General features: G+C 41.9%; 1 protein-coding gene across 1 annotated transcript in view; it reads left to right on the top strand.

The window, feature by feature from the left end:
- The window catches only part of LOC148139506 (putative G protein-coupled receptor 139), a 95,029-nt gene that overhangs the window by 17,350 nt on the left and 59,245 nt on the right, over nt 1–18,434 (top strand). Inside the window, exon 2 of the mRNA XM_087980956.1 lies at nt 603–607. Within this exon, the coding sequence (XP_087837082.1) occupies nt 603–607 (5 nt within the window). The remainder of the gene's footprint in view (nt 1–602; nt 608–18,434) is intronic.

The raw sequence follows: 18,434 nt of genomic DNA on the forward strand, positions 1-18,434 counted from the left end.
CAACAAACTCACGGCATGAACATTGGATTCACTGGTTTACAAATCTCCCCTGGCCAACCCAGATCCCAGATCCAACCCCCAAACTCACATTTGCCCTCTCAAGGAGACCTAATGTCCATCCTCCTTCCCACAATCTGCTCCACACTCCCCACCAATCTATCACTATCACCTCCTATCTTCACTCACTATGACTTATCTTTCCCCCAGCATCACCCCATCACCCATTTTCTGTTAGTCCCTTCTCCCTCCCCAGTCCTGAAGAAAGGGATATATTCTTCTCAGATCATGGACGATAAAAGTTCTCTCAATGTCCTTCTGACATTGCAGTGCCTGATCAGTGGATACAGAACGTATGTTTCAATTTATAAACGGAGAAGCATGCTTATATTCTGATAAACCTCTGGCATTGCTCCCATATCCAAGGCAGATTGAATGCTTACACATGATTGATCTACCAGACCCAACATTTGTTCCCTCAGTCACCCCCACATATCCCATCCTGAATATGTAAATTTTATTCATAATTTGGAATTTCAATAAAAAGTATTTAATTGAAATGGGTTAACGGGAGGTATTTGTTCAGCGAGTGTAATTGATGTCAGTCTCCGTGCATCCTAAGTTTCTCACTGGAGGGCTTTCTTCTTCTATTAATGAGGGACTCGGTTCAATGTGTTATCCCATAGTATCAGCGGGAGCATCAACGACAGCACTAACAGGCATCAGCAGACCCAGAGAGATGGGGAGGAGAGATCAGAATCTAAGAGCATTATTCTGGAATGTTCCAACAATGGATCAGGATCTGAGAACATTAGACTGGAATGTTCCAATAATGAATCAGAATCTGACAACATTCGACTGAAATGTTCCAGCAATGAATCAGAATCTGAGAACATTCGACTGAAATGTTCCAACAATGGACAGGAGTTTATCCGAGGGTCTTTACTGTCTTTCTCGGCCTTGTATCTCATTAGTTTTGCGGATCTATGATGTACTGATGGTTATTCAACTTGGTTACTATCCCATTCTCGCTATAGTTGGTGTTCCTGGTAATTCATTCTAACTGTTCATTAAGCCAGGTTGGACTGAATTGCTACACATATTATTTAAAATTTAGAAAGCTGGAAGTCAACATTTTCAATTCCAATGAAATATTCCATTCCTCACAAATTGTACGAAGCAAATTACTCATGACAAATTACTGACCAATTTGTGAGGAGAACCAGACTGTTCTCAAACTCCATAATCCTTCTAGCCCTGCACAGATCTACATTTCTATATCCTCACCACTCACTAATCATGTCCAGTACTACCATCATGATATCCCCATCTCCTCCTCTGCCTCAGCGAAACTTCTGAAAAAACCATCAATTGTGCCTTTGTTAAATCTGGATACAAGTCCCTTGTAACCACATGTCAATTACAGAACAATTTCTCTGAGTATGTTGAACTTGATTGCTGCACAGATTCTGTCAGACAGGCAGACACTTCATGCTGCTTAGGTTATTGACACATAATCTAGACGCACAGAATAATAATCTGTTGATATCTCATGAACAAAATTGATGTAATTGAACTGAAACTATCATTATTTGTGAGAAAAGGCCCATCTGCTTGCTTCATGTCCTTCAGAGAAGTCAATGCGTTATCCTTCCCCAGTCATGTCTGGGCAAACCCACAGCAATGTGTTTTAATCTTGACTGTCCTGTGGAACAGCTGAACCAGTCACTCAGTTCAAGTTCAGCATAACATGCTGGCTTTACCATGGTTGCACACAGCCCGTGACAGAAGAACAAAAGTAAAGTTAATTCCCTTCCTCTGCCTGTTTTCCTTATTTCTACACTTCATTTCATTTCAGGTAGGTGACCATTCCCTATTTCAAGTGCAATCTTTCTGACTGAGTCTCTCCCCAAGAGTGATGTTCATCTCCACAGGCACCTCTGGTGCTGGCTTTACTGATGCTGACATGCAGGTGTAAGGAACTTTTAAATTCCACAACAGTGGCAGTGCATAATAAAGATACGGAGACCAGTAAGTGAGGGAACGGAATTATTGTGAACATCACTGAGAGTGTAGTTGAGGCAGTATAAGGGGTATTATGGACAGATTTTTCTCCTTTAACAGGAATTATCTCATTGCAATAGTGGCTGTGTAAAGGAATTTCACGAGAACACTCTCTGGGCTGATGGTAAAAGAGGAGTGAGTGAAGGTTAATCTGTAGCACTGCCAGAGAATAAGAGGTCATTGCATTGAAATTTGATGGTGATGGGCAATCACCCATTATGTTCTACACAGACACTGAGAAGGTGATAAATTCCATGGCTTGTATCATTATTTTTACTCGGGATGCATGATTCTGGATATTTAAGTGCCTCTGTGGATAAAATCTTCAGTCAAATCCTGCCTTGATTTCAGGGTCAATCCCTCTTACCTAAGCAGGTCAGTTGAACACTTTTGTTAATGTTAATACGTGATGGTATCTGTGTGGAGATTGTTTTCTTCTCATAGAGGGTAGTGAATGTCAGGGATTCTCAGGTCCAGAAAGTTAGGGGAGCGATATCACTCCAAGTATTTAAAGAGGAGGTAGATGGATTTTTGACCTGTCAGAGAGCTGAGGGGTGTGAAGAATTGCGCATTAAAGAAGAGTTAATGCCAACAGTAGATCAACCATGATAGCATACAATGGTGTGAGCATCCAATTTGCTACTCCTGTTTTTATGTTCTCATATTCTTTCTTTGGAAAGTTCATGGTTTTAATTTTCCTGGAAATGTTGTTAGTGAATGTTGAGGACAGTGAGAGAAAAGAATTTTGTGAGCCATCTCTGCGAGAGGTATGGGCCTGATCATCACATGAATCTGGGTCTACAACAAGTGAACCAACAAATGAAACACCACTTGCAGAGAGGTGACACTCTTCAAAGAGGTGGGAGACCACTTTCATACAAAGCTTGGACTTCCCATCACATTTTCCAACCCACAGCAAACCACACAGTGTTAAGGGACTGAATGATATCATGTAATACTGCGAACCAGGTATGTGGAGCAAGTTGTCTCCATCTGCTCCTATTTAAGTGGTTTTAAGGACTGAATGGAACATCGGAACAGAGACCTGAGGAGCAGGAGTGGGTCATTAGACACGTTGTCATTGCTCGGCCAGACAGTAAGATCATGGCTGATCTGAGTGTGTTCTCCGCAGCACTTTTCTGTCTATCCACAATTTCCCTCCATTCACATGTCTGTCAAATATTGCAAAACACAACTTTGAATAAACGCAAGCACCCAGACACAATACTAGGAAACTGCACAAAGCCAAAGTACACAGGCAGCACAATTCTGGAAGGCAACAGACATTTATCTATCAGTCTTGTTCCCATCCAATTAATTCTGTTGCAGTTTGTCATTTTAGATTTGTTCATGGAATATGGGTGTTATTGATAGTTCAACATTTATGGACCATGTCTAATTACTCTGGAAGTGGTGTTGTTGAGCTGCCATCTTGAGCTGAAACCTCTGGGGAAGAGAATTACCATTTGAACAGCCCTTGTGAATTTCTCATTTCTGTTCCGACAAATGTTGGAGGGTCGCTGTGTCCTTTTCCAGCCCCACGTCTCCACTGGTTACAACAGGTTTGAAGTGTAAACTAGCCCAGTCTCTCAAAAAATGTGAGACACAGAGTCACACACGTACAGACACATACACAATCGCAAATGTCTGAAGACGAAAAAGAATAGGAAAAGGTTTCCAGAGTTTCATAGTAGTTGAACTCATTTCAAATGGAAAAGAGATAATGCGTCCCAACTGATACTCTGTCTCCGACGTTATTCTACTCAAGCAAGCTGCTGGTATGGGACTTCTTCCTGGAATAGATGGATTTAGCAGAATTTACTTTCTTTCAATCAGTGGAGCGAATCCCATGAATCCTCTACAGGAATGCTCCAAGTTTGGAATAGATTATTCAGGGATTTTTTACTCTCACACTTTCCTGTCAGAAGGGACAAAGTGAGAGAGAGGGGGCAATAGACTGTGGCTTACGACCATAAGATCATCGGAAATAGGAACAGAAATTAGGCCATTCAGCCCATCGAGTCTGATCCACTATTCAATTATGGCTGACAAGTTTCTCAAAACCATTCTGCTGCATTCTCCCTGTAACCCTTGATCCCTTTGATACACAAGAAGCTAACTATCTCTATCGTAAATATACACAATGACCTGACCTCCATCGCCTTCTGTGAAAACGAATTCCATAGATTCTCCACTCTCTGTCTGAAGACGTTTCTCCTTACCTCCGTTTTTAAAGGATTTTCCTTTACTCGAAGATTGTATCCTTGGGTCCTAACGTCTCCTACCAATGGAAGTCTTCTCAACATCCGTACTGTGAAGGCCATTTAGTATTCTGTATGTTTCAATTAGATCCCCCCACATCCCTCTAAACTCCATCAAGAACAGACCCAGAGTCCTCAAACGTTCTCATACGTTAAGCATTTCATTCCTGGGACCATTCCCGTGTACCTCCTGTGAACCCAGTCCAAGGTCAGGACATCCTTCCTGAGATATGGGGCTCAGAACAGCGCACAATACTCCAAATACCGTCTGACAAGAGCCTTATAGAGCCTCAGAAGTACGTCCCTGCTTTTATATTCAAATCCTTTCCAAATAAATTGCATCACTGCACTGGCCTTACTAACTACAGCCTCAACCAGCAAGTTTACATTGAGACAATCCTGAAGTAGAACTCCCAAGTCCCTTTGCACTTCAGACATCTGAATTTTCTCAATAGTCCATACTTTATTCTTCCTACCAAAGTGCATGTTCCCACAATTTCCCACTTTGTACTCCATTTGCCATTTCTTTGCGCATTATCCTAACCTATCCAAATTCTTCGTGAGCCTCCCTGCCTCTTCGACGTTACTTGTCCCAATACCTATTTTTTTTTCATCTTCAAACATAGATCGAATGCCTTCAGATCCTTCATCTGGATCGTGAATGTATAAAGTGAAAAGTTATAGTCCCAACACTGAGCCTTATGGAACACCACTTGTCACCGACTGTCAATCTGAGAGGGACACGTTTATCGACATTCTTTGCTTCCTGCCAGACAGCCAAACGTCTATCCATGCTAGCACCTTGCCTCGAACACCATGGGCGCTGGCCTTTCTCAGTAGCCTCCTGTCGGCACATTGTCAAAGATCTTCTGGAATCCAGGTGGATGACATCCATTGGCTCTCCTTGTTCTAAGCTGCTCATTACGTCCTCAAGGTTTTCTAGCAGATTTGCCAGGCATGACCTCCCCTTGATGAAACCATGTTAATTTTGTCCTACTTTACCATCCACATCCAAGTATTCAGAAATCTCATCCTTCACAATGGATTCCAGGACCTTACTCACAGCCAATTTTAGATTAGTCAGTCTGTAATGTTCCGTTTTTTGCTTTACTTTTTTAAACAGGGGTATCACGTTAGCGATTTTCCAGTCCTCTGGGAATTTCCCTGATTCGAGAGATTCCTGAAAGATCACCACCAACGCGTCCACTGTCTCATCAGCTATCTGCCTCAGAAATCTGGAGGGGAGTCCATCCTGTCCAGGTGACTTACTTACCTTCAGGCCATTCAATTTTCCCAACACCTTTTCCTTGTTGATGACAACCTTACCCAGGTCTGTCCACTAAGTCTTTTCAATGTTTGGGATATTACTCATTTTTTCAACCGTGAAGACTGACATGAAGTAATTTTTCAGCTTCTCAGCCATTTCCTTGTTCCACATTACTATCTCTCCTGTGTCAATTTCTAGCGATCAGATGCCCATTTTTGCCTCTCGTTTGCCCTTTATGTATCGAAAGAAGCTCTTACAGTCTTTCTTTACATGACTGGCTTGCTTACCCTCATATTTAACTTTCTCACTCCTTACTTCTTTTTTTTTGCTCTCTGTTAGTCTTTACAAGGGTTATGACATGGGGGTGAACGCCTCTGTTAATTAAACCAAACACCCAGAAGACCTCACCTCACCTCGTAATCTATTAGAATATGAATGACAGAGAACTCCCAAATTCCACTATTTAAAGTAAATAGCGCTAATTTATTATGAACATTATGCCACAACTATTTACAACTTTAACCAACCCACCCCCACAACTGCCCCCAAATCTCTAACAATATGATGTTTCAATAAGACACTTATGAAGATTACATCAACTTAATTTCAAAACCACACAGCCACTGCCGTCCTCTGTGATGTTACTCTCCTGGCTGCTGAATTTCCTGGGTCGTCGTATTTCTGTTTACTGTGAATATGTTTCATATGAGAAAATATCTATGATAGTGAGTATTTCCTAATTTCTTGCGGAGTAAGATAATTGATCCCCAGGCTTCTTCCGTCTCAATGGCATCTGCTCTCTCCCTAATTTTCAAAATGTTCGCATTTTTATGTCCCCAGCATCAAATTGTCTCACTGGTTCAATGTTGGCAAAAAAATAATTTCAATCTCGATTTGCTTGCAGTGACAGAGAGAGTGAAGGAAAGAGAGTGTTGCATGCAATAGTGAGAGTGGTGGAGCAAGAGCCTTGTTCAGGGTAGGTGCTGTAACAGATATACAGAGAGTGTGAGGGAGTAGAGAGAATAGGGAGACATTTGTCCTGGCAGAGCGAGGAAGGTTATCGTTGCTTGTCCTGTATCGATGTGCATTTCTTCAGATCATCTCAGCATCGGGGTGAGCCTCCCCAATGTCTTGTCCACGTCTATCACGAATAACACCACAGAGTACATCCCACGGCTTCTTCAGAATCAGTTTATATGGAACTTGCAAACAACAAGGAGGAACACACATTGGTGCCTTACATATCTAAACCAAAACTGTTGTGCAATTTTGTGCATCCGATTCTCTGGAAATTAGATATGCAAATATCGTGGGTGCTGCAGTAATACTGGAACTAAAATTGCATCTAAACCGCGTTAAATAAATGATTCCTAATGCTGTGAAAAATCAACTTCTTGTGTATATGAGGTAGATTGAAGAGTATGTTGTGAACTAAAGTAGAGAGCAGGTTATTAGGGCGTGGTGTTGTGTGGTCAGAATGACTAATTACTTACCGTGCTCTGAGGCAGCTATTGGGCAATCGTGACATTAATATGCTGCATTTTACACGGTGCCTGCAAGCAATATAGAATGTTTGAACATTACACTCAAATATCATGGAAACCCGAAGGGTAGAGGGTAAAGTGAATTGGAAAAATACAATATGACATTTAGTGTGAGACAGACATTGGCTGTTAGTGATAGAAATACTGTAAAGTCTGAAAAATACGTACATATCACTAAGTTACAAACACAAACGAAAGAGAAGGTGACTCATTAATGCATTAAATCTGAGGAAGCGGCTTCAGAAGAATTCCAGATATTGTGCAAACCTGAAGATTCTGAGAGATTTACTTTTCTGAAAATAAGGACGACGAAAGTGTTAAGGAACTCTAAAAGAACATGAATGCAAACAAACAGGAAACACGAAGACTGCTGCTTACATCCATGATCCTTACACCAAAGAAAACAAAAACAAGAGCAACGTTGGAAATTTGTAAGGTATAGGAGAATTTATTGAGGGGAACAAGGAAATGGCAGAGAAACTAACCAGCTACTTTGCATCTGTCTTCATGGAGGAAGCGCCAGGCAATCTCTATGTAAAGCAAGTGATCACATGGGACTTGTGGAACTAAAGACATAAAGTCCATTCATATCAACAACAAGGTGGTACTTGAAAATGGAGCTAGATTGATCATTGCTAAGTCTGATGGGCCAGATGTACTTCATATCAAAATGTCAGAAATAAAACAGCATATTAATTGAACTGTCGGTGACTCTATTTTATTTTCTTGCAGATCCTTCAAAGGCCATAGCCATTGTAGATAACTGAAAGGTAGTAAACATGATCCATCTATGTACGCAGGGAAGAAGAGATAATGTGGAGGACTGCAGACCAATTAATTTGACATATGTAGAGAAACAGTTAGAATCCATTATATAAGATGTGATATTGGGTATTTAGAAATGAACACCAAAATTGCAGAGAATCACAAAGCATCTCTGACAGAGAAATCATGCCTGACAAACGTCGGAAATATTTAAAGTTGTTTCTTGCAGCATAGAGCAAGGACAACCAGTGGAAGTAATGTATTTGGATTTTCAGAAGTCTGGGCGGGAAAGATTTCTGGCTGTAACAGATGCTCCCTTTTTGAGGTATTTTAGATGTCGGAGGTAATTTCCTCGAATTCCAGGAGCAGCAATTACTGTTTTGTCTGCGGTTGCATAATTTTGGAACTTTGGGGGAAAAAAAGTCAAAGCAACAGCAGTTTTAAGAGGGAGAAGAACAGACAAAGGCAGCACATGGTGGGGGAATAAACTGACAGGACAGCGTACCTGCACAGTTCCTGCCTTTGCTGTTTGAATTCATGTATCGCTGGATTTCGGAGTGCGTCTAGGAAAATTAACAAGCAGTGACATTTACAACTGGTTTGGAGGAACTTTTTGGGCAAAGTTTCCATCCACGTAGGTGAATTGTTTTAACTGTGTCCTACAGAAAGTCTGCAGAAGTGAGTAGAGTGGGTTCTTCTTTAATTATATGTTTTTGAGATATGTCTCTTGATTAATCTTAAAATATAATGCATAAATATTCATTTAACATTGGGCAGTGTTTTGTAGAGGAATAAGACGGTTTTGTTTTTATGGGTCTGTAGATTGTGAAGGAGCACAAATGGCCTTAGTAGAATCATATGCACTTCTTGTCAGATGTGGGAGTTTAAAGAGGATTTAAGGGTTACTGCGGATTATATCTGCAAAAAATGCTTCTGGTTGCGAATCCTATCTGATCGAATGGATCCGTTGGAAAGAAAGTTAAAGACAATGAAGAATTTGTAACAGCAACAGTATGAGATGGATGGCAGTTATAGGAAGGGGGGTATGTCTCAGATACAGTCACTAGATGGATTAACTCCAAGAAAGGTAAGAGAGGTAAGCGGCTCGTGCAAGAGTCTTCTGGGGCTGTCCCCATTTCAAACAAATTTGCTGTTTTGGAAAATGTAGGGGGTGATGGATTCACGGGGGAACGGAGCACGAACAGGCAAGTGTCTGGTATTGAGACTGGCTCTAATGCAACAAGAGATACGTCGGATTCCACGAGATCATTTATGTTCGGAGACTCTCTAGTCTGAGGAACAGATAGACGGTTCTGTGGCCAGCAGAGAATAAAGCAGAATGGTGTGTTGCTTTCCTGGTGCCAGGATCAAGGATGTCACAGAAAGGGTGCAGAATGTTCTCACAGGGGAGAGGGGCCAGCAAGAGGTCATTGTCCAAATTGGAACCAACGACATAGGAAGGGAAAAGTTTGAGATTCTGGACAGAGATTGTAGGGTGTTAGGCAGAAATTTAAAAAGGAGGTTCTCGAGAGTAGTAATTACTCCCAGTGCTACGAACTAGTGAGGGCAGGAATAGGGGGATAGAGCAGATGAATACATGGCTGTGGAGCTGGTGTATGGGAGAAGGATTCACATTTTTGGATCACTGAAATCTCTTTTGGGGTAAAAGGAACCTGTACCAGAAGGACGGATTGCACCTAAATTGGAAGGGGACGAATATACTGGCAGGGAGATTTGCTAGAGCTGCTCGGGAGGATTTAAAATAGTAAGAGGGGGTTGGGGGGAGGGGGCAGGGAGATAGTGAGGAAATAGATCAATATGAGATTGGTACAATTGAGAACAGAAACGAGTCAAATTATCAGGGCAGGCAAGGACAAGGTAGGACTAATAAAGTAAACTGCATTTATTTCAATGCAAGGGGCCTAACAGGGAAGGCAGATGAACTCAGGGCATGTTTAGGAACATGGGACTGGGGTATCATAGCAATTACAGAAACATGGCTCAGGGATGGGCAGGACTGGCAGCTAAATGTTCCAGGATACAAATGCTGCAGGAAGGATAGAAAGGGAGGCAAGAGAGGAGGGGGAGTGGCATTTTTGATCAGGGATAGCATTACAGCTGTACTGAGGGAGGATATTCCTGGAAATACATCCAGGGAAGTTATTTGGGTAGAACTGAGAAATAAGAACGGGATGATCAAGTTATTGGGATTGTATTATAGACCCCCTAATAGAGGGAAATTGAGATACAAAGTTGTAAGGAGATCTGAGCTATCTGCAAGAAAGTAGGGTGATTATGGTAGGAGATTTTCCAAACATAGACTGGGACTGCCACAGCGTTAAAGGTCTAGATGGAGAGGAATTTGTTCATTGTTTACAAGAAAATTTTCTGATTCAGTATGTGGATGTAGTAGCGAAGGTGCAAAACTTGACCCACTCTGGGGAAATAAGGCAGGGTAGGTGACAGTGCAGGTCCACGTTGGGGCCATCTACCATAATTCTGTTAGATTTAAAATAATGATGGAAAAGGATAGACCAGATTTAAAGTTGAAGTTCTAAATTGGAGAAAGGCCAATTTTGAAGGTATTTGGCAAGAACTTTCAAAACCTGATTGGGGGCAGATGTTCACCTGTAAGCGGACGGCTGGAAAATGGGAAGCCTGCAGAAATGAGATAACAATAATCCAGAGAATGTATATTCCTGTTAGGATGAAAGGAAAGGCTGGTAGGTATAGGGAATTCTGGATGACTAAAGGGTTTGATTAATAAAAAGAAGGAAGCATATGTCAGGTATAGACAGGATAGACCGAGCGAATCCTTAGAAGAGTACAAAGGCAGTAGGAGTATATGCAAGAGGGAATTCATGAGGGCAAAAAGGGGCCATGTCATAGCCTTAGCAAGTAGAATTAAGGAGAATCCAAAGGGTTTTTACAAATACATTAAGGACAAAATCATAACTAGGGAGAGAATAGGGCCCGTCAAAGATAAGCAAGGCAGCTTTTGTGTGGAGCCGCAAAAAATAGGGGAGATACTAAACGAGTATTTTGCATCAGTATTTACTGTGGACACAGATATGGAAGGTATAGAATGTCAGGAAATAGATCGTTACACTTTAAATAATGTCCATATTACAGAGGAGGAAGTGCTGGATGTCTTGAAACGGGTAAACGTGGGAAAATCCCCAGGACCTGAACAGGTGTACCCCAGAACTCTGTGGGAAGCTAGAGAGGTGATTTCTGGGCCTCTTGCTGAGACGTTTGTACCGTTGATAGTCACAGTAGAAGTGCCAGAAGACTGGAGGGTGGCAAACGTGGTGCCACTGTTTAGGAAGGGTGGTATGGACAAGCCAGGGAACTATAGGCCAGTGAGCCTGACGTCGGTGGTTGGCAAGTTGTTGGAGGGAGTCCTGAAGGACAGGATGTACATGCATTTGGAAAGTCAAGGACTGATTAGAGTCAGTAAACATGGCTTTGTGCGTGGGAACCCATATCTCACAATCTTGATTGGGTTTTTTGAACAAGTAACGAGGAGGATTGATGAGGGCAGAGCGTAGATGTGATCTATATGGATTTCAGTAACGCGTTCGACAAGATTCTCCATGGGATACTGGTTAGCAAGTTTAGATCTCAGGGAATACAGGAACAACTAGCAATTTGAATACAGTACTGGCTCAAAGGTCGAAGACAGAGGGTGGAGGTGGAGGGTTGTTTTTCAGACTGGAGGCCTGTGACCAGTGGAGTACCACAAGGATCAGTGCTGGGTTCTCTATTTTTGTCATTTACATAAATGATTTGGATACGAGCGTAAGAGGTATCGTCAGTAAGTTTACAGTTGACACCAAAATTGGCAGTGTAGTGGACAGCGAAGAAGGTTACCTCAGAGTACAACAGAATCTTGATCAGATGGGCCAACGTGCTGAGATGTGGCAGATGGAGTTTAATTCAGATAAATGCGAGGTGCTGCATTTTCGAAAAGCAAATTTCAGCAGGACTTATACACTTAATGACAAGGTCCTGGCGAGTGTTGCTGAACAAAGAGACCTTGGAGTGCAGGCCCATAGCTCCTTGAAAGTGGAGTCACAGGTAGATAGGATAGTTACTGCGGCGTTTGGTATGCTTTTCTTTATTGTTTAGAGTATTGAGTATTGGAGTTGGGAGGTCATGTTGCGGCTGTACGGGACACTGGTTAGGCCACTGTTGGAATATTGCGTGGAATTCTGGTCTCCTTCCTAACGTAAATATGTTGTGAAAATTGAAAGGGTTCAGGAAAGATTTACAAGAATGTTGCCAGGATTGGAGGATTTGAGGTATAGGGAGAGGCTGTACAGGCTGGGGCTGTTTTGCCTTGAGCGTTGGAGGCTGAGGGGTGACCATATCGAGATGTACAAAATTATGAAGGGCATGGAGAGGATAAATAGACAAAGTCTTTTCCTTGGTGTCGGGGAGTCCGAACTAAAGGGCATAGGTTTAGGGTGAGAGGAGAAATATGTTGGGCGACACGGTGGCACAGTGGTTAGCAATGCTGCCTTACAACGCTCGAGACTCAGGTTGAATTCCCACCTCAGGCTGTGTGCAGTTTGCACATTCTCCCCGTGCCTACGTGATTTTCCTCCCACAATCCAAAAATGTGCAGCTTAGGTGAATTGGCTATGCTAAATTGCGCATAGTGTTAGGTGAAGGTGTAAATGTAGGGGAATGGGTCTGGGTGAGTTGTGCTTCGGCGGGTCGGTGTGGACTTGCTTCCACACTGTAAGTAATCTGATTTAAATCTAAACGTAAAAGAGACCTAAAGGGGCAACTTTTTCACACAGATGGTGGTACGTGTACGGAATGAGTTGCCAGAGGATGTGTTGGAGGCTGGTACAGTTGCAGCATTTAAAAGGCATTTGGATGGCTATATGAATAGGAAGGGTTTGGAGGGATATGGACCGGGTGTAGGCAGGTGGGACAAGATTGGGTTGGGATATCTGCTAGACATGGACGGATTGGACTGAAGGGTCTGTTTCCATGCTGTACATTTCTATGACCCTATAACTCACACAGTCAGTTCGTAAATGCAATTAGTTTGAATGGTATTTGGAGGAATATGTGTCATTGGAAAGTTAAAGTTAGGTTGGAGTTTGTTTAAGGGAATCGGAATATAGAGGTAAAGACATCATGAAGCAGTTGCATAGAGTGTTGGTGAGAGTGTACCTGAGGTATTGAGTGCAGTGTTGGTGACCTAATCTAAGAAAGAGTACACTGATCACAGAGGACGTGCAATGGACATCCTCCAGATTAATTCCTCAGATGACAAGATTTTCTGATGAGGAGATTTGTCTTGCGACGTCTGCAGTTTCAAAGCATGAGAGGTGATCGCATTGAAATTTCAAAAATCTATGATACATGTGATGAGGTGGAAATAAACAGGATGTTTCTCCAGCTGTCTACTCTATATTTAAGGCAAATAATGACAGGATAAGGGATATGCCATTTAAGACCGTAATAAGGAGGAAATTCTTCCCTTGGAGGGGACTGACTAACACAGGGGCATGGAAGCCTGTTGGTAGGACAAGATTAAGGAGAATCCCCAGATATTCTTCACGTATTTCAAGTGGAATAGAACAACCAGGAAACATGTAGGGCCTATTAGTGACTTGCCAAGTTGCATCCAAACTCACCTTCATGGTAGAAGGGTGTTTGTGTGACTGGAGCCCAATTTCCCCGGTGCACCGCAGAGATCAATGCTGTGCCCCTTATTATTTGTGGTATTCATAAGTGATGTGAATGTGAAGTGGGTAGGGGGAGTGTGATAAATAAGTTTGTGTTTGACACAAAGATTGGCCGGGTGGTTGGCAGTGAGGAGGAAGGTCTTATGTTACAGGAAGATACAGATAGAATGATCAGATGGGTAGATCAATGGCAGATGGAATGTAACCCTGATAAATATGAGGTTATGTACTTTGGAAGAAGGAACCAGACAGGGGAGTACACAGAGAATGGCATCACACTAGGAAGCTCAGAGGGTGCTTCTTCACACATCCCTGAATGTGACTGGACATGATAATTGATGAGTTCAGCATGACTGTAGATAAAGCCTTTATTCATTGACCTAAAGATTATACGAGTTTTATATAGCACTTCGGTAAGGCCAAATTAAATATTGTGTGCAGTTCTGGGAGCCACATTACAGGAAGGATGTGATTGTACTGGATGAGGCGCAGATGAGATTTACCAGGATGTTCCCTGGGATGGAACATATGAGCTGTCGAGAGAGGCTGGGTAAGCTCGAGTTATTTATTTTGGAGCAGAGGAAGTTGAGTGAAGTTAAGTAATTCAGGTTTAATATTACAAGGGGCATGGACAGGGTGAATAGACAACAGCTGTTCTTTATAGTCAAAGTGTCAGCTTCCTTACAGTCTGAAACCAGGGAATGGAGAATGGATAATAGAGAAACATGACACAACTACTTGACTTCTGGCTTCACAGAAAAGTACATAAACAAAGCCTTCCCAGCAATAGGAGAAAACCTGAGTCTGAGGAGAAAATGATATAAAATGAAATTATTAAATAAACTAATTTGGAGAAATTATTGGAACTGAATATAATGGGCATAGAAAAAAAATCAACACACATTAAAGAAATGGGAAACATATTTGAGAAACTGACTGGTAGATTAATTACAGAAAAAAACAATAGAGGCACTGAACTTGGATTGTAATAGAGTCCCAAGCCTAATGTGCAAAGTAAAAACACATGTGATAAGGGGTAACATATGAACATGGTGTTAAAATGGAGTGTTGACAGGAAACAATGCGGAGGAATAAATGGAAGGTTTTCAGTTTGGAAGGCTCACGAGGCATCGCAATGATTGGTGCTGGGGCGCCAGATATTCACAATACATCTCAAACATCTCATTGAGGGAATCAAATGCAAAGTTTCAAGTCTGCTGACGGAACTAAGATTTTGAAAAGTGAGGACGATGTGAAAAAAACTTCAAGGTGATTGAAACAAATGGATTGAAACAAATGGTCTTCATGTGGCAGATGAAGAGCAGTGTGGATAGGTTTGATGTTGTCTACTTTGTTGGGAAACACTAAAATACCAGCCAACCATTTGGAAAGGGAGTGGTTGAGAAATGTCGATCTATAAAGGGAACTGCACTTTTCTTTTGTTATTGTTTGGACAGACCTCTGAGTTCCATGCAGGGCAGTGAGTTCTGAAGACAGAAGCCAATACTGGGAATACATTGGCACACAGACCAGTTTACGCAGATCCACCAAGTGGGGAGCTGTAACAATGAAAAGGATCTGGGATCTCCCTGTACACCAGTCACTGAGAGCAATATTGCAGGAGCAGAAAGCAGTCAGGAAGATAAAGTGGGAAATGACCCTCATTTCAGAGGGACGTGAGTACAGCAGTAAGGGTATCTCAGTGCAACTGTACAGGCCCTTGGTGAGACCTCAACTCGAACATTGTGCAGTATTGTGTGCCGTTTTGGTCTCCGTACCTAATAAAGGACAAAGCTGGCATTGAGGGAGTGCAGCGAAGGATGACCAGACTGATCTCTGCGATGACAAACTTTTTGTGGGAGCAGAGTTTGGGGCGACTGAGCCTGTATTCCATGGGGTTTAGGAAAATGAGTGGAGATCTCAGTGAGATATGTAAAACTCTGACAGGGTTAGATAGATTGGAAGTAGTGATGATAATTCCCCTGGCTGGGACATCTAAAACAAGAGGCCACAGTGTTAGGTACACTCAGGTCACATTGCATTTCGATAAGAATAAATGTCTGCACTCAGAAACTGGTGAAGCTGGGAATTATCTCTCACATAAGGCTGTGGAAGACAAGGCACTGAAGACTAATAAGGATGTCTAGACACCAAAAGGATGGGGGAGAGAGCAGGAGTATTGTGTAGAAATAAAGTGTTAGCCATCATTATATTGAATTGGATAGCAAACTCGACAGACCAAGGGTACGACCGCAGTTCATAGTTTATAGCTTCACAAGGTTAATCACATTAAGGCATGTGTACAGTGAGTGGGGAAAGTGCATTGAGGAGATGTTCAGACATTAACTAGAATGGGGCAGACTCAATGTGCTTTATGGCCTATTCCATTCCCGATGTTTCTGTGCGGTCTGTGGGAAAGCTCTGTAAATGTTGTCACAAGTTCGCAGATGTTAGAAGGGAGGTCTCTGCAGGGTCAATAGGACTGTGTTTCCCGTTCCCTTTTCCATACTGAGGCTGCGTCTGGGTGTTCTGTCCGGTTTTATCCTTTAAGACGTCGGAGCAGTTTGATACAATAGAGTGTCTTGCTTGGCCTTTTCAGGGACCATTGAAGAGTTTATCACATTTCTGTGTGTCTGGAGTCACTTTTAGGCCAGACCAGAAAAGCACGGGAGATTCACTTCCTGAAAGTACATTGGAAAAGCAAATTGGTGATTAAAATCGACATTGGCTTCAAGCTCACTGTTATTGACACCAGATTTGAGATCTCGATATTTTATTAATTGTTTTTAACTTCCACCAGCTGCCAGAGCATTAGCCTGGTCTGAATTATTAATCCAGTGACTTTTCCAAAACAGCACCATCTGCACATGGGGACCTATCAGAAACAACACTGAGCAAGTTATGTCTGTGCTGCTTGACAGCTCTATCAAAAAGAACTCCCAATTTGACTATCGTGATGAGACTGAGAGGGTTGTAATTGGTCAGATTGTAATTATTCCCCGCTTAGGAACTGGACACACTGAGTAATTTTCCACATTGCCAGGGAGATGTCAGAGTTGGAGCTGGAAGGAAACCGCTTCCCCAGGGACACGGCTTGTGCAGCACAAGTCTTCAGTCCTATTGCAGGAATGGGGTCAGGGCCCATTGCCTTTGTCGTATCTACTGTGTTCAGCTGTTTCTTCATGTCACGTGCAGCGAATCGAATTGGTTGAAGACTGGCATCTGTGATCCTGTGGACATCATGATGACGGTGAGTTGAATCGTCGACTCAACACCCCTGGCTGGGATGGTACAGATACTATTTCCTTGTTTTTTACACTGATGTGCAGAGTTGATCCATTGATAGAATGGGAATAATTCAGTTAGTTGTTTAATCGTCTATCACCATGTTTGGACGGATGTGGCAGGCTGCAGTGTTCGATCTGGGTGTATTGACCTTTTGAAAATTTCTCTCTCTCTATCATTAGATTTGTTTTCATTTGATTTGATAGGATACATTGACGCTTGTATCTAAGTAGAGAGAAACTCTTTGTTTATACGCAGTTCTGGCAGATCATAGTGAGAGTTGGAGCTGCCTTTTTTTAGAGACATGGAGTGGCCGAAATTTAAAAGTCTACTTCAACTGTCTGTTTTTGAAGAGCCACAAAATAGCCAGAAATTAAAATAGATTGCTTCAGCATTAGTGAAAAAGGGCCTTTGATAAGGAAATTATTCCAAGGCAAAAGAAAGGATAATCTGATTCGCAAGATTCTAAAACATGCCAACATAGTGATAAAGAAAGTTCTTTTTTTAAAACATTGCTGATTTGTAACAGAACACAGAGGAAATAATGAAATTGTAGCACAAAAACTTTGAATTATCACTACAAAAGGTAACTTATTCTGATCTCAGTAAGGATTTTTTTCAACCACAAAATCAGCAACGCAAGTTATCTTTCAGAAGCTCGCTGTGACTTTGAAACTGTTTACAATAGTAATAAGTTCTAGTTAAATATTTGGTAAATAATCATGGATACAGATTTCAACGTAATTATCACACCTTAAAGAGATGCCTGGCATGTCTTGTCTAATTCGCTGAGAAAAAGGTTAACAGTAGAAATAATAATAATATTACGAATTTTGTAACAGAATCAACTTTTTAATGTAAAATGTGATCACGGAATTTGATAAGAGATAGCCTGCCCATTGGAGAATAGCATTTATGCAATCCTTCAAAATAAACAGTGAGGGATATGACTAAAAAGAGCACAGTCACGAACTTTGGAATGCATTATAGAAAGATCCCAAGGACTAGAGACAACAACAATCGTGAAACATCCGAAACAAATAAGAACCTCAGGCTGTCCATACGAGTGTCCATCATTGATCAGTTGTTTTGCAAGATTGGTTCTGCATAAGGGGAGTGGAGGGGACACTGACAAGGCTGTGTACGATCATTGCAACACAGAACATATAAAAATACTATCTTTTTACTGTAAAATCGAAGTGGGTCATTGATTTACCTTCTGATCTGAGCTAAAGATTAAGGAAACGAATGTCTTCTCATATCAAAGCCAAATTCGAGGAAGATCCTTTGGTCTTCTCCCAGTATTAACCAGGTTTTGCTTGAATTAAAGTCCATTCCGTGCCTGTGTCCTGTCTGCCTCCAGGGTCTTTGTCCCTTGCTGGGAAATCTCGCTCCTACAATAAGCAAGTACATACAGATCATAGGGTAAAGGAAAAATTTAGACTGAGGCATACAGGCTACACCAAAAAGGCCATGTAAAAGGCAACATCAATGTGAGCAAGATCAGCATTATTTTAAGTTAGAGAGTCCATTCCTCAGTTTA

This window comes from Chiloscyllium plagiosum, unplaced genomic scaffold (genome assembly GCF_037043375.1).
Source record: "Chiloscyllium plagiosum isolate Xiang-an unplaced genomic scaffold, Cpla_swu_hap1 HiC_scaffold_38, whole genome shotgun sequence".
Taxonomy (NCBI): Eukaryota; Metazoa; Chordata; class Chondrichthyes; order Orectolobiformes; family Hemiscylliidae; genus Chiloscyllium; species Chiloscyllium plagiosum.